Source organism: Ailuropoda melanoleuca, chromosome 14 (genome assembly GCF_002007445.2).
Source record: "Ailuropoda melanoleuca isolate Jingjing chromosome 14, ASM200744v2, whole genome shotgun sequence".
NCBI lineage: Eukaryota > Metazoa > Chordata > Mammalia > Carnivora > Ursidae > Ailuropoda > Ailuropoda melanoleuca.
In genome coordinates, this window is record NC_048231.1 from 29,611,955 (window position 1) to 29,627,518 (window position 15,564).

The following is a 15,564-nucleotide window of genomic DNA, read 5'->3' on the forward strand; positions in this document are numbered from 1 at the left end:
CAATCCCAGGCCTGGTCTTGTATGAGCTTGGGAGTTTCAGCATTTACCAGCACCTCAGCAAATTCAGGAAGCACACCGGTTTCCTTCTATTATAAAAACTAACCCTTAATTCATCAAAGTGAGTATTTACTTCACCCTAAAACATTCAGTGGGGGAATAGAGAAGAGGGGAGCCCACTAGGAGCTGAATCTGGGCTGGAGGCTCTTCCTGCATCTTCTTCACTGCCCCAACCTCCCTCTGAGACAGGAAGCATGACCCCATTTCACAGATGGGGAAGGAAAGGGAAGGGCAGTTGAGTCACTCAGCCAACAGATAGGGAGAGGGGAGGTTTGAGTCCCCAGGGCTGCTTGACTCCAAAAGCCCAAAAGCAGGGAATTGAGTTGGGATTTTCTCCAGTTCGGGGGAATTTCATTATCCTGTGTGTCATAGCAAGCGCCGGGCTGATGATCCTTCTGCCTGGTGACTCCTGCTGTGGAGCGCGAGCTTGTCCTCAGCCACGTTCATGCCCAAAGACACTGAGGAATGTGGGGCTCTGGAGGCAGAGGGTGACTCATGCCCAGGGGCCCTGTTCACACCTGCCCCAACAGGACCGAGGCAGGAAGCCAGGCCGGGAGAAGCAAGGCAGCCTGAGCACCCTGTCCTGGCCATTGTCACCATCAACCCCGCCGCACAGCTTCCACTTGAGTAGCTCTGCGTTCTCTGCTCAGTGCTTTACATAGAGTGCCTCTTCCACAGTCGTGAAGCTCTTTCGAACCTGGCTACCGCCCCCATTCTATAGCTGGGCAAACCAAGGAAGAACCGCGAAGGCTGAGGTCACAGGAAGGGCCGTGTGTCTTCTCATCCCGATGTCATAGGGGAGCCCACTGCTCAGACGTGGCCCACGGATGTCACAGGGCTTGCAAGTGACCGAGTCAGGATTCGAAGTCATGCTCTGCCTGACTCCAGAGCCTGGGTGAAGGGCGGTGCTGGAAAGGGCGGCCTGTAACTTAGGGAAATCCTGGAGGGAAGCCATTTGGCCTCGTGGATCTCCCCGTGAAGAGAGGATCTCACGTGCTCCCAGAGAAGCTCGTGATCCGCTTTGTTGGAATAAACACGGGTCCTTTCACGGGTCATCTGTGTACACTGATGTCACCATCCCTCTCCCCTCCTCCCCACTTTCCCCCACTTCCCCAGACACCTCACAGGAGCCACCCCCCCAACAAGCCCTGGGAGGAGCCACATCGGAGGGGCTCCCTGTGCCTGGGAATTTTACACCTGCGACAGGTGCAGTGCCAACTCCCGGGAGCCTCGGCCACCTCACTCCCAAGACGAGGCGGATGCTGAGAGTAAGCCTTTTATTTTCTAAAGCCACCTCCAACAAAAGCAGGGAACCGGAAGGCGAAAGGTCCGCAGGAGCGCTCACAAGGTGTAACAACAGCTGCCGGGGAAGGCGACCGCGGAGAAGCGGATTGCCCCCCTTTCCTTCAGGCTCTGTTTTTAGCCTGTGTTTTTCAGAGCAAGTAGGTGCCATGGTGATAGGTGCCATAGAAATAGACGGGGCACCCCGCCTAGTGTGGGGCTGCCGAGCTGTTCCCATGGAAATGCACCGAGCGCTGGGCCGAGCCCGGGCTTCGGCTGAGCTCGCGCTGCTGCACACGGCAGGACCCCCCAGGGGCCCCGTCACACCTGCCAACTGCTCGGTCAGGGACAAGGTGCCGCGGGAGGCTGGCCCCTGGAGGCTCCTAACTTTCTCCCTGTGACCATCTAAGGTCTCTGCTGGTGTCCCTCCGAGGGCACCCGTGGGGGCCCTTCTCTCTGGGGCCTCCCACGGAACTCCCTTCGGGGGCTCGGCCTTTGCCCAGCACCGCGAGCATCGAGGCAAACCGCGGCCTCTGAACCACTGCCCTGCCATTGGGAGAGCACGGTCCCCTGCACTGTCCCCATCCTGCCCACATGAGGAACCGGCATGAAACATGGTGTCACGCAATGGGTGACAAGGAGCTTGCAGTGCGGGCTCTGGGTCCCGAACGCTGGTGGTCGAGAATACTCATAAAAGGAAATCTCAGAGAATCTCCACCAGAACACAGAACGGGGAAGGGCATCATAAGGTCTGAGAGCGTGGTTTTCAGTTTGTGAAAGCTCCGGCAGTTGGGACGGAGGCCCAGCCTCGGCTATTTCTGGACACAGCCTTAATGGGACTGTAAGACCCTTGGAAACAACTGCCCAGGCCATCCGGGAGCGTTCACACAGCCGTCTCTGCACAGCTGTCTATAGATGTCTGTACATGAAACAGGTCCAAGCTTAGCTCATTTTACTTGGGTTTAGACCAATTACGGTGTCTTCTGAAATGTGACCCACAGCTACTTATGCCCTTTAAACCTGAATTATACGAGGCCTGGGAAAAGAGGATTAAGTCTAAAGGGCTTGTGTTATTGTATCTGCCCCATTATATCTTCTTCTGGAATGGCACTCTGTTACTATATGTATTTGTTGCCATACAATTATGCTCTCAGGTGGCATACTTCCTCCAGGGTAGGGCAAGTATAATTCTGGACCAATGTATGGTTCTGAGACCAAGAACTGACCAACTAAGAGTCAGTATCACTTTCAACGAAACACACACACACCAACAAAGGAATTTTTAAAAAGTTAATAATCAATACCACCATCAACTCATAAATTATTGCCTAATAGTAGTTACAAATTGTGACAACCATAGACCTGGAATGTCTGTCCTGGGCGTCTGAGTGGCTCAGTTGGTTAAGCATCTGCCTTCGGCTCAGGTCATGATCCCAGGGGCATGGGATCGAGTCCCGCATGGGGCTTCCTGCTCAGCCGGGAGTCTGCTTCTCCCTCTCTCTCCTTCTGCCTCTCCTCCTGCTTGTGTTTGCACTCATACACTCGCTCTCTCTCTCTCAAATAAATAAATAAAATCTTGAAAGAAAGAAAGAAAGAGAAAGAAAGAAGAAAGAAAGAAAAAGAAAGAAGAAAGAAAGAAAGAAAGAAAGAGAGAAAGAAAGAAAGAAAGAGAGAGAGAAAGAAAGAAAGAAAGAAAGAAAGAAAGAAAGAAAGAAAGAAAGAAAGAAAGAAAGAAAGGTCTATCCTGGCATGTCTGGCATTTGACACAAAGGGACCATGGCCCAAAGAGCCAAAGTGCTTTTTGGTTTGGTTCACCGTATCTTCTATGTCGTGCCCGAGTATTACCAGTAGGCAAGGCATTTCCCAGCAGCGGAAGTACCTGGAGCTTCCAGCCCCTCCAAGGGGAGAGTGGTGTGCACTGTGACCCTGAAGTAGGCTTGTAGGTCATGCCATTCGTTGAGCTGTGCAGTGGAAGGGTAGCTAGACGTTAAAGCAACTGTTTGGTTCCCTGGGACTCACCCATGGAACTCCATGACAGCATTTACTGTTAGTAACATCATATACTTAACCTCCATCTGGATGCCTGTGTCACGTTTCGTGGCTCCGGGAATTTGCTCTGACACACCATTCCAGAACCTCTGTATTAAATACGCACACACGCATGCTGTAGTTTTATAGGCCAAGCAAATGATGAGACAGAAGGGTTTGTCCTGTTTGCCCATAGCCATGTCATACCTTGGAGTTTTGCCACTAGGCTGGATTGCTTTATTTAGCTAAGTAACCAAAAGCAGATTTACTTTGAAGAATGAGCTCTCAAATATTCTATAACTCTCTAAGAATGGACATTCACAGCCACGTCTGGCAGAGAGTTTTTCCTAAATTTCCACAGAGCCGTAAAGTGAATGTTTGGCCATGTGAAGCATAGATGCAAAAATTTTCCTTTTCCAAGATAAGCTCCTTTTCATGGAGCTGGAACAGGAACCCCGAGCTGGGGAATATTTGGTGTTGAATTCAGGACACACACCGATGCCAGTGTCACTTTTCACAGCAACAATCTAAAACTAAAGATTTAATGTAAATGCACCCTAACAATCGCAGTTTCCTCTGTTTAATTTAAATTTTATGTTGTGGTAAAGCTGATAGAACATAAAATTTACCCTCTTAACCAGTCCTAAGTGTACAGTTCAGTGGCATTGACTATGTCTATTGTAAGTACAACTATCACCACCCCGACCTCCAGAACTTTTCATCATCCCAAACTTACAAACTGTTCCTGCTAGACACTAGCTCCCCATTGCTCCCATCCCAGCCCGTGGCAACCACCCTTCTACTTTCTGTCTCTATGAATCTGACTATTCCAGGTACCTCTTATAAGCAGCATCGTACAGTATCTGTCCCTTGTGATGGGCTTGTTTTACTTACCATAATGCCTTTTTTCCCCTCAAGATTTGTTTGAGAGAGAGAATGAGAGAGCACGAGTGTGAGGGGCAGAGGGAGAGGGAGAGAGAATCCCAAGCAGACTCAGCACTGAGCGCGGAGCCCGATGCGGGGCTCGATCCCATGACCCCGAGATCACGACCTGAGCAGAAACCAAGTCGGACGCTCAGTCACCTACACCACCCAGGCACCCGACTTATTATAATGTCTTTAAGCTTCATCTGTTAGAATTTCCCTCCTTTTAGGGGCGCCTGGGTGGCACGGCGGTTGGGCGTCTGCCTTCGGCTCAGGGCGTGATCCCAGCGTTATGGGATCAAGCCCCACATCAGGCTCCTCCACTTTGAGCCTGCTTCTTCCTCTCCCACTCCCCCTGCTTGTGTTCCCTCTCTCACTGGCTGTCTCTATCTCTGTCAAATAAATAAATAAAATCTTTAAAAAAAAAAAAGAATTTCCCTCCTTTTAAAGGCTAAATAATATTCCATTGTAGGTATATGGCCTATTTTTTTTTATTACAATTTAGTTTTTCAGTATTTGTCTCTCATCATTTTTAAGTTTTCAAACAATCACAAAGTGACAGAAAAATTGCAAGGTGGTACAAAAAAAACCACCTCTTTTATTTCTTGAACTTCTTGGGAATAAGTTGCCCAATACTCCATCATCTTCCAATACTTTCCTGTGTTTTTCCTACAAACAAAGACACCTCCCCACCTAATCACAACACAACCACCAAAACCAGGAAACAAGATTCGCCAATTATTGCAGTCGTGTCTTTTATCACAAGAGCACCTAGTTCAGAATCCCTCTTGGATTTAGGTGTGTCTGTTTAGTCTCCTTCAGTCTAGAAGTATAGCTCCTCAGTGTCTCCTTGACTTTCACGACCTCAACACTTTTAAAGATCACAGATATTGTAGAACGTCCGTTGTGGCGGGAACATCATAGCAGTGCCACTGCCTTCTTCTCCTTGTACCCTACCAAAGGGTCCGCCATTTTGGTTTGCTCCTATACTTTAATCACATGATTAAGGTGGTGTCTCCCAGGTTTCTTCACTATAAAACTAGTCTTTTCCTCTTTGTAATGGATAGGTATTTTATGGGGAGGTCCTTTGATATCCCAGGCAGAGATAAGGAATATATATGTACACGCACACGTGGGTACACTACTTACCCTGTGATGCCACATGCCAGGCTGCCATTCTCTGACCCTAGGAAGCATCCCTCCTTGCCCTGATCAGGCCATGACATCACAGGCCAGGCCTTCCTCCCCAGAGATGTCCTCCTCATCACTTGAGCTCCAGTGCCCTGCTTTGGGCCACCATGGTTCCTGTCCTCCCTCCCCCACCATGGACTCCTACCTCCTTCAGTTCTACCTAATGACTTTAGGACTGAATTGTTTAGGACAGGGAAGTAAAAGGGAGCACCATTGGCTTTGGTTAAAAGTACGTGTTTCGTTAACAATCTTTTGCTTATCAGGAGCATGTGTATCTGACCTATTAGATAAACAGGACTGCCCCCCATTTCCTCTAATTTTTTGTCTCTGTTATTATAATGAAAAAAAATTTATGAAATATTTGTACAGTTAGGATGGCTTCTTCCTTAGGCCAACATCTATTTTGCAAATGTGCCGTTGTATTTAGGCTGTCACCAGCCACTCTCTTGGCAAACGTTGAGCAACTCCCACCACAAAAATTAATGAGTGAAGACAAGGTCTGTACACCTACTTATTCTGTGCTTCCATTTTCAAGTTGTGGGACTCTGCGCAAGGGATCCAGGGAAGACCTCGACAGAAACCAGAAACGGAGTTTTGTATTACTATGAATTTGCTTATGCTTGTGAATAAGTGAGATCTTCCTGACCGGACTACGAACATCAAGGAAATGGACTGGGTCTCCTACTATATTTTTTTAGTACCCTTCAGGGTCAGGTGCTAAGCACAACCCTGCTTCTGGCGTGGGTGCTCCCCGTGCTTGTTAACCGACAGAACCATGATGACTTCGTCATGGCTGTCAGGGAGAAAGGGTGTGAGTTTCAAATGCCAATGGATACTTGTTGGGTTTTTATCCTCCTTGACCTCCATGACCACAAATTCCACCTTGTAATGCTGGCTTCCCTGGGCTTCTGAGCCGTATGGTTTCTCTCCTGCCTCCCTGGCTCTCTCATCATGGCTGCCTTTGTGCATGTCACTTGCTCTGCCTGTCTCCCCCAACAGTGGACATTTATTGGGTGTTTTCCAAGATACAGCAAAGAATAAAGCAGATCGGAAGTCCTTCCCTGGAAGAACTGAAGGGAAACAGAAAGCCTTCCCCCTTATATGTGTGATCTCTTATCCTCATTTTTTTTTAAGATTTATTTATTTATTTATTTGAGAGAGAGAGAGAGGGAGAGAGAGAGCACAAGCAGGGGGAGCAGCGGGGGGGAAAGCAGACTCACTGTGGAGCAAGGAGCCTGACACAGGACTCGATCCTAGGACCCTGGGATCATGACCTGAGCCAAAGGCAGATGCTTAACTGACCGAGCCACCCAGGTGCCCCTCGTAGCCGCATTTCAGCAGAGCAACTGCTGCAGCTGCCCGGAAGGGTGGTTAGCACTGGCTGGTCCAGCCCAACAAATGAAGGGTTAAGGCACCCGCTCTCCTTCAAGGTTGTTGTCTAGGAGTGAAACTTACTGTACGCTCATCTTTCAGCAGGTCTCTCCTCTTCTCTGCCAGACTCCTACTTTGCCTGCCCCAAGGTCCAGTCCCCTACCTGTGCCCAGAGCCTTCTTCGTAAAAGGCAAGTCTTACCGAGTTCCTCTACCGCGAATCTACTGCGAACACCATGACTTCCCCTCACTCTTTGGAGCGCTCAGGAGCTGGCTTCTTCTTGCCCTACCAGCCCGTGTTCCCCAACCTCCTCCCTTATCTCAAATATCCCAGCGGCACAGGAAGCCGGTTCCCTTCACATGCCTCCCTGCTTTGGCTCATGCTGTCCCCTGGCCTGGAGAGCCCCCTCCCCACCCGTCCGCTAGTCTGACCCCTGCTCTTCCTGGTGGACCCAGCCTCTTTCCCTCCCCCACTCCCAGTCCTCGTGGCTTGGGAGTGCTCAGCACACGGTGTTACAGCTACAGAAGCCAGATACAGCCGTGATTATGTGCTTCGTGTCTGTCTCCGGGGATGGTAGACCCCCGTGAGCGTGGGCTGTGGCTATCTTATGCCCCGCAGTCCATTCAGCATGCTGGGTGCGGAGTGACAAACAGCCAGGGCTTCCAGGGCACTAAGTGTGGACCCGGCCAAGAACTGTTCTAAGAATCTCACATGTGTCAGCTCATTGAGTCCCTCCCACAATTCAGTGAGGTACATACTGTTATTAGCCCCCATTTACAGATGAGAAAGTAGGTGCAGGGAGGTCAACGAGCCCTGCTGAGTATAGAAGCAGGTTTGGAATCCTGACAGCCTACCCCCCCATCTGTGCTCTCTACCGCAATGCCTGTTGAATGAGGATGGAGGATGGATTGTGTCTGGACTCTGGGCACCTGGCAGGCACCCAGAAAGTGACAGCTGTCATTGTTATCACCATGGTATCCACACTCACAGGCCTGCAGGACTTTTAAATGGGGATAAGTTCTGCTTTACTCACCTCTGTGTGCTCAGCGCACCTCACACAGTAGGGATGAAATAAATATTTCCCAAATGAATGAAAAACTTGGGACAAAAGTATAAAGAACGACTTACTATTTACTAGTAGTAGTAGTATTTTTTTTTTTTTTAGAGAGGGAGAGAAGGATGGGGGAGAGGAGGCAGAAGGAGAGGGAAAGGAAGAACCTTAAGCAGGCTTCATGCCCAGCATGGAGCCCGATGGGGGCTCAATCTCACAACCCTTGAGATCATAACCTGAGCTGAAATCAAGAGTCAGATGCATGGGTGTGTGGGTATCTCAGTCAGTTAAGAATCTGCCTTCAGCTCAGGTCATGATCTCAGGGTCCTGGGATCGAGCCCTGCATTGGACTCCCTGCTCAGAGGGAGCCTGCTTCTCCCTCTGTCCTTCCCTCAACTCATTCTCTCTCTCTCACTCTTTCTTTCTTAAATAAATAAATATCTTTTAAAAAAAGAGAGACTCTTAACCGACTGAGCCACCCAGGCCCCCCAGAAATGACATATTTTAGCATAATGTTTTATTTCTTTAAAAAGGACCTAATCCTGGGGTGCCCAGGCAGCTCAGTTGGTAGAGCACGTGACCCTGGGTCTCAAGGTTGTGAGTTCAAGCCCCGCGTTGGGTATAGAGATTACCTAAAAAGGATCTGATTCTAACTTCCTTATATATGTTTAAATTAAATGCCATTTTTAAATTATGTAATACTTCCCTGTTGTCCCACTCAAAGGTACAGAAAAGATAAACACAGAAAATCTCTCTTCCCTCAGGGCCACCCCATGGCACAACTCCAGAGGGCGCCATTCACATAAAACACAGTGTGGCAGCCACTGCTCCTGCTCAGGGTCCCGTCCGCCTAATTTCCCTCTCTGAAGGCACAGTTCTTCTCCAACTTTCCAGAGACAGTCTACATGCATTTGAATGCATCATGGGTGTGTTATTCAAAATAGAATACCTTTACCTTACTTATTCATTTTACTCATTTTCCATTGTTCATTTTATATCTTTGGGAAATTGCTTCATATGAAGTCTATAGAGTAGCCTCATTCTTTCTAATGGTCACTTAGTGTCTCATTGTATGGTATGGATGTACCACAGGTTAGATACTCTTCTATTTAACCGGTCCTCCATGTAGTTGATTAACTTCTATTAGGTTGTTTCTAAATTGTTTCTATTACAAATAGGGCTGTCATGTGCTCCCATCCCACTGTTTGAGCACATCTGGAGCATGTCTTCCTACAACTGGGTTACTTTGGTAAAGCAGAGAAATGACTTTCTAATGGTGGAATTTCAGTCATCTGTGACAGGCATAGCTGAGATATTTTACACTGAGCTTTGGGGTGTGTCAGAAGCTTCTAAGGAATTGATGGGCTGTAGGCCCCTCTCTGGTATATTTGAGGCTAGGGAATGATATTTGTGGGCCTGAAGTTTGTTACTCTCTAAAGAGAAAAGAGAACTCACAGTGGAAAATAGCTTCGTAGGGTTCAGCCAGTGATCATTGATTAGTCCCTTCCTCAGAGTAAGACCTCACTGGGCATTGAGGCACCTTGGCCACTCAGGGCCACTCAGCAGTGAGTTCACTGGAGGCCCTGATGGAAAGCCTGAAAAACTTCACTTTGTGTGGTTGACATGGTTTGAACCCATTCGCCACCTTTGGGTTCAGTACCCCCAAAAAACATACAGACTCAAGAGACTCTGGCTCTGGAATCACCTCATGCAGGTAGAAGGGAAGGTCCCTGCTACTGCTACTGAGGATGTGATTCCTTTTTTTTTTTTTAGATTTATTTATTATTTTAGAGAGAGGAAGAACGTGAGTGGGAGGGGCAAATGGAGAGGGAGAGAGAATCTGAAGCAGACTGCGCTGAACACGGAGCCTGACATGGGGCTCAATCTCAGGACCCTGAGATCACGACCTGAGCAGAAACCAGGAGTCGATGTTTAAACAACTGTGCCACCCAGGCGCCCCAGGATGTGATTCCTATTAACACTAGAGGATAGATGGTGGGATGGATGGATAGGTGGATGGATGGATGGATGATGGATGGATGGATGGATGGATGGATAAATGGATGGATGGATGGATGGTACATATATACATAGACACAGAAAGGTAGATATCTGCCAAATAAGCATGAACTTAGACTTCGTTCTTGGGGTTGCGCGCTACCATTTACTAGTTATGGGATTTTAGGGAGCTTCTTTGATCTCCCCAAGACCCATTTCTTGTCCATAATGGTGTTAACAATGTCTTCTTTGTGGGGCAGTGGTGAGGAACCAATGGTTGTAAACCAGTGAGGGGAAAGGGTCTGGCACGGTGCCTGGCCCACTGTGGGTTCTCATATATGGTGGGGTGGTGACTGCTATCATTTATTACGATTGGGCATATTCTCTGGTTGTGTATTGAAAGCACGTCTTTGGCGGAAGCCAGTAAGCATGTACTTCATGCTGTTTGACCCCCGCTTCGAGGGGACAACTCTGTAAGGTAGGGGTTCTCAGCTCTCTTTCCCTCCCGACATGCGCAGTGGGTGATATTCATGTGTCTGGCACACTCCCAGGGTGCATTTCACAGGGCAGGATTGCCAGCTACACTCGTTTGTCTCCAGGACAGGAAAGCAACATTATTACAGCAATGAGCTAGATCCACTTAAATTTATATTAAAACAATAAATAAATAAAAGAAAGGAAAGGCAATCACCCTCAGGTTTTGGTGTTTGGGCTACAATTTATTTGCAAAACAGCACCCCACGTCCACCTGCTGTCTTAGTGAGTAATAACAATGAGGAGCAAGGGCTACCAGGTGCCCCTGGGCTCCCTCATTTCGGTAGGTTTGGGGTAAAATCCATTCTGTCCTACAGCTATGAAGTGAAGGCCATTATCAGAGGGGTCTGGCCACCGCCCCCACCTGATTATGGAATGGTTCTCTCTTTGACCTTTGTTGAGTGCCTGGCTGAGGTGCTAAGCCTTCTGCTGCGACCCTGGGGCACTACAGACATCAGGACGTCAGCTGGTGTGTCGCATGCTTGGCCGAGAGGTCAGGCCTGCCACGTCCCAGAGGGCTCTCTCCATCCGGCAGGCAAGCTCAGGCTTAACCTGCCAAAGCAGCTGCCTTGTTACTGAGTATCTGCAACCCTACCTCACCTGACCCTCCAGGCACACACCCCCCTCAGCCCTGTGGGACCAACTGTCCTCTCCTGTGTCCCTGAAGCACTTTGGTCTGTGGCTATTAAAGCACTCACCGTCGGTTTAAAATACATCTCTACCCCTTCGGGGGCAATTATTTCTTCTCTTTTGTTTGTTAGAGATTTCATACAATCTCAAATTCTTCATTAAAATAGCTGTGGGGTTTGCACGGCTTTCTGTCTATGAAATTGAAAACACACAAATCGGTGGTTTGGAATCTCATTGGGTCCTTCTCTAGACAGAAAGAGCCGTAGAAGGGACCCTGGGTGACTCAGTCCGTTAAGCATCTGCCTTCGGCTCAGGTCATGATGCTGGAGTCCTGGGATCAGGATCAATCCCCACATCAGGCTCCCTGCTCAGCGGGGAGTCTGCTTCTCCCTCTCCCTCTGCCCCTACCCCTGGCTTGTCTCTCTCTCTGTCTCACACTCACTCTCTCTGTCTCTCTCAAATAAATAAAATCTTTAAGGAAAAATCTTGCTTGTCTAGAACCTTCACTGTGGACACTGCCCTGGATTCCTGCTTTCAACCATTCTGCAGTCAGCTAGTCATTCAACAAACACCGAACTCCCACTTTTTTTTTTTTTAAAGATTTTATTTATTTATTTGACAGAGATAGAGACAGCCAGCGAGAGCGGGAACACAAGCAGGGGGAGTGGGAGAGGAAGAAGCAGGCTCATAGCAGAGGAGCCTGATGTGGGGCTCGATCCCACAACGCCGGGATCACGCCCTGAGCCGAAGGCAGACGCCCAACCACTGTACCACCCAGGCGCCCCCGAACTCCCACTTTTGCATCAGGCACGGTGCTGGGCGCGTGGCATATTGAGATGAAGGAGACCTGGGCTGTGCCTTGGAGGCTGACACGATGTGACCGTCTAGCCCTAGATTTTTTTATAATTGAAGTATAGGTGACATACAATGTTATATTAGTTTCAGGCGTACAAATACTGACTCAATAACTGATATGCATTACTCAGTGCTCGCCGTGATAGCGATAGTCACCATCTGTCCACCACACGAAAGGATTGCAATATTGACCATATTCTCTATGCTATACTTTTCATCTCTGTCATTTTTTCCCTTTCTTCATCTACCTAGCCCTACATTCTGCTGACCCATCGAAACCTCTTTCTATTTTACCAGCCTAAATGGGTTTATTCGGAGATAGCAGAGAATTGCAGTTCAAGACGAGCAAGCTGTGGCCAAACCACCCCCAAGTCCGGAGGCGAGTCCGGGGAACAAAGAAGAGGGAGTTCCTTTCCAGAGAAAAGGGGGAGGTTGGGAGGGCTGTTACACAAACAAAAAGTCCATTGGAGGGGCGCCTGGGTGGCGCAGTCGTTAAGCGTCTGCCTTCGGCTCAGGGCGTGATCCCGGCATTGTGGGATCGAGCCCCACATCAGGCTCCTCTGTTAGGAGCCTGCTTCTTCCTCTCCCACTCCCCCTGCTTGTGTTCCCTCTCTCGCTGGCTGTCTCTCTCTGTGTCAAATAAATAAATAAAATCTTTAAAAAAAAAAAAAAGTCCATTGGAGCCCACTCGGGGTAGAAGGGTAGTGGCTCCTCCTTGGCTGAGCGGTGACTGTCATCGACTGGGCTGTTGCTCTTCCCCCTGCTCGGGCAGTAAAATCGAAGCTAAAGTAGAATCAGACTTGCGAGGCGTAGGTCTTCTGTGGGGTCGGCCCAGAGGTCGGGTGGGGGCGAGCGCGCCCCCTGCTGGCCTCCCAACTCCATTCTAAACTAAACTATAAACTGAAACGAAAGATTTCCTTTTATTAATTTTCACAGGAAGTCAACACACAGGATTCCTTTCTGAGTGTAATTTCCTGGAGCTTTGACACCACCTCTATATTTCGAAATCTACAGCATTTTATTCATTCACCAAAAAGCTCTGCAAGGCACTGTACCTAGAGTCGTAGGGGGTGGGGCAGGGGATATAAAGCAGAAAACATAAAATCCATTCCTTCTGGGCACCCAATTCTAAATAACAGGAGTCACACGTACACAGAAAATCTGGCCTCTTGTTTCATTTGTGATTACACGTGGCATGCCGTTGTCTGCCCTGGGACAGGCCCAGGAGGTGGCCCTGCTCTCCGAGTACTTGGGGTCTCCCCAGGAAAGAGAAAGGGGGGATTCAGAGTCAAGTATAACATTAGGCCAAAGTCAGTGGCTCAAAGAACAGTCTGGGGGCACAGAGGCCCAGCAGCAGCCGGTGTGGGCCCCGGGGGCTGCTGCCTGGAGGGGGAAGATTCCAACCAGTTCTGAGGAGAGGGAGGGATAGAGGACATTCCAGGCCAGGTGAGGGGCTTGAGCAAAGGTCTTGAAGGTTTAGGAATTTCTCATTAGAAACTAAGACAGGAGGGGCACCTGGGTGGCTCATCTAGCTCTAGGATTCGGCTCAGATCATATCAGGGTCGTGGGATCGAGCCCCGCATTGACTGCACCCTTGGCGGCGGGGGAGGGGTCCACTTGAGATTCTCTCCCTCTCCCTCTTCCTCCGCCCCTCCTCTCTCTCCCTCTCTCAAAATGAATAAATAAAATCTTTTTAAAAAAGAAAAGAAGAAAGCAAGCAAGGAACTGAGACATGAAGGGAGTGGGAATGTGGGTGGGGAGAATTTGCTCCAAACAATGCCCACTCGGGGCAGGACCAGCAAGGGGAGAGGGGAGGTGATAGGTACCCGATGCCAAATTTGCCACCTTGGGGGAAGCTTGCCTCTCATTTCGTCCCCCTTCTTTCCTTCACCCAGACTCTGGCCCCTTTCAAGGACGGCATGATAACCTTCACAGTACGCCTGAAGGCCTGCCTTTCCCCTGCCGTTAGGAGCTTGATTCTACAGACGAAACCCAACATCAGGCATGTGTCCGGCATGGCTGGGGGTAAGTGGTGCCAGCTGTTTAAAAAAAAAGGAAGAAAAAAATCCCTGGAAATACAGCTGTGCAGGGCCCAGGAATTCCTGAGGTTTCCAGCTTCTGCTTGGGAAACAGGAAGTAAGGGCAGGAGGGTATTACTTCTGGTCACTACTTAATTTCGCAGAAGGAGCTCTGGCACGTGGGTCAGAAGACTCAGGTGAGAAAACCTTATCAGACGGCTCAGCACCAACAGTTCTGCTCCGTCACCGCACACGGGGAGAACTGCCAATGGCCCCAGATGACGGGGCCCACTGGGTTTTCCCTCCAGGGAAAGGTGCCCCCAGATGACACTGCATTTTAACCTGGCTTTGATTTGGACTAAGTTTCCCTGTTTTGGTCTCCTCCGGGGGCGCCATCTCCCCAGACTCTTACCAGAGTGACGCGGGACACACAAGGCTCTGAAAGGTCCTGTGAAAGAAAACAGACATCAAAGTTGCCCCTGAACCCAGTGCCAGCAAAATTTCATGACGAGGAAGACTTTTCTGGTAATGGGAACCGCCAGAGGGAAAACCGGCAGTGTGGTTTCCAGTGCTAGAGCCGGACGGTTTGCTTTGTTGATTGACATGCCCGGCTCTGTGGCTATTCCTGGGCCCATAGAATTATCTACGGTTGCACAACGAAGCACTCCAAACTGCGCAGCTTAAACCATGCTCTGCAGGAGGCTGTGCTCAGCAGGGCGGTCCTCTGCTTCATGTGCTGTCCTGTCTGCTGAGGCTGGACCGTCTGTGATGGCTCCTTCCTCACGTGTCTGGGGCGTCCACTGGGAGGATCGGGAGCAGCCGGGGCTGGCCTAACGCTCTTCTGTCGCCATGAAGCCTCCCCAGCAGTGGTAGCCCAACTTCTTTACAAGGTAGCTCAGGATTCCAATCAGCACGTATCCGACACCTGCCTGTGTCACATTTCCTACCGTCCCATTGTCAAAACAAGGCATGCAGCCAAGGACAGGGTCAACAGGGAAGGGGCCTCTCAGGCTGTGAATATGGGGGAATGTGCTTTATAGAGAACCATAATAGTCTCCCACAACCCCTCACACACACATGACGTGCCAGCGAACACCAGCTGAACCCCATTGCTCGCTAGGACTTTGGGGAGCCAAGAGAGCCGAGTGCATCGGAGAGCCTGGGTGCGAGTCCCCGCTTGGCTCCTTACTGGCCATAGCTGTGGGTGAGCTGTGTGACCTCTCTAAGCTCACCTGGAAACTGGAAGTAACAATACAATCCTCCCTAAGGAGCTGTCGGGAGGAGTAATTGAGCTCGTGTGGCTAAGTCCATCCAAGTTGGCCACTGTCATGGAATGTGCCACGAGGAAAGACGCTCATTTTGTAGAATGGCTGGAACCCTCCAGTGTGGGACTATGTCTTCCAGGGCCTTACATCAGATTAGGAACATTAAAGGGGCATAAAGTGAAGAAAAAAAAAGGAAAACCTTGCGTTGAAGTAAAAGGACTCTGAAGACTCACTTCATTTCTCTTGATAAAGGAAAAGCCATCATGACCTTAGATAGAGCTCGAGAGACCCAGGGGATGCAGCAATCACTTCAGACCCTCCCCTCATGCGTCCACCACCCCCTCCAAAAAGCCACTGCCAC

The 15,564-nt window shown here is 49.5% G+C and overlaps 1 protein-coding gene across 10 annotated transcripts in view; it reads left to right on the forward strand.

The window, feature by feature from the left end:
- Nucleotides 1-15,564, forward strand: part of DGLUCY (D-glutamate cyclase) — a 76,485-nt gene that overhangs the window by 18,013 nt on the left and 42,908 nt on the right. For 7 of the 10 annotated variants that reach the window (XR_004620078.1, XR_004620072.1, XR_004620074.1 and 4 more), the window contains exon 3: nucleotides 13,816-13,945. Coding sequence is in view for 1 of the 10 variants with exons in the window: in XM_019801299.2 (XP_019656858.1) it covers nucleotides 13,840-13,945 (106 nt within the window). In the remaining 9 variants the exon portion in view is untranslated. Of the gene's footprint in view, nucleotides 1-6,954; nucleotides 7,043-13,815; nucleotides 13,946-15,564 lie in introns of those variants that run through there. The other 3 variants (XR_004620073.1, XR_004620076.1, XR_004620082.1) reach the window with 3 other exon arrangements.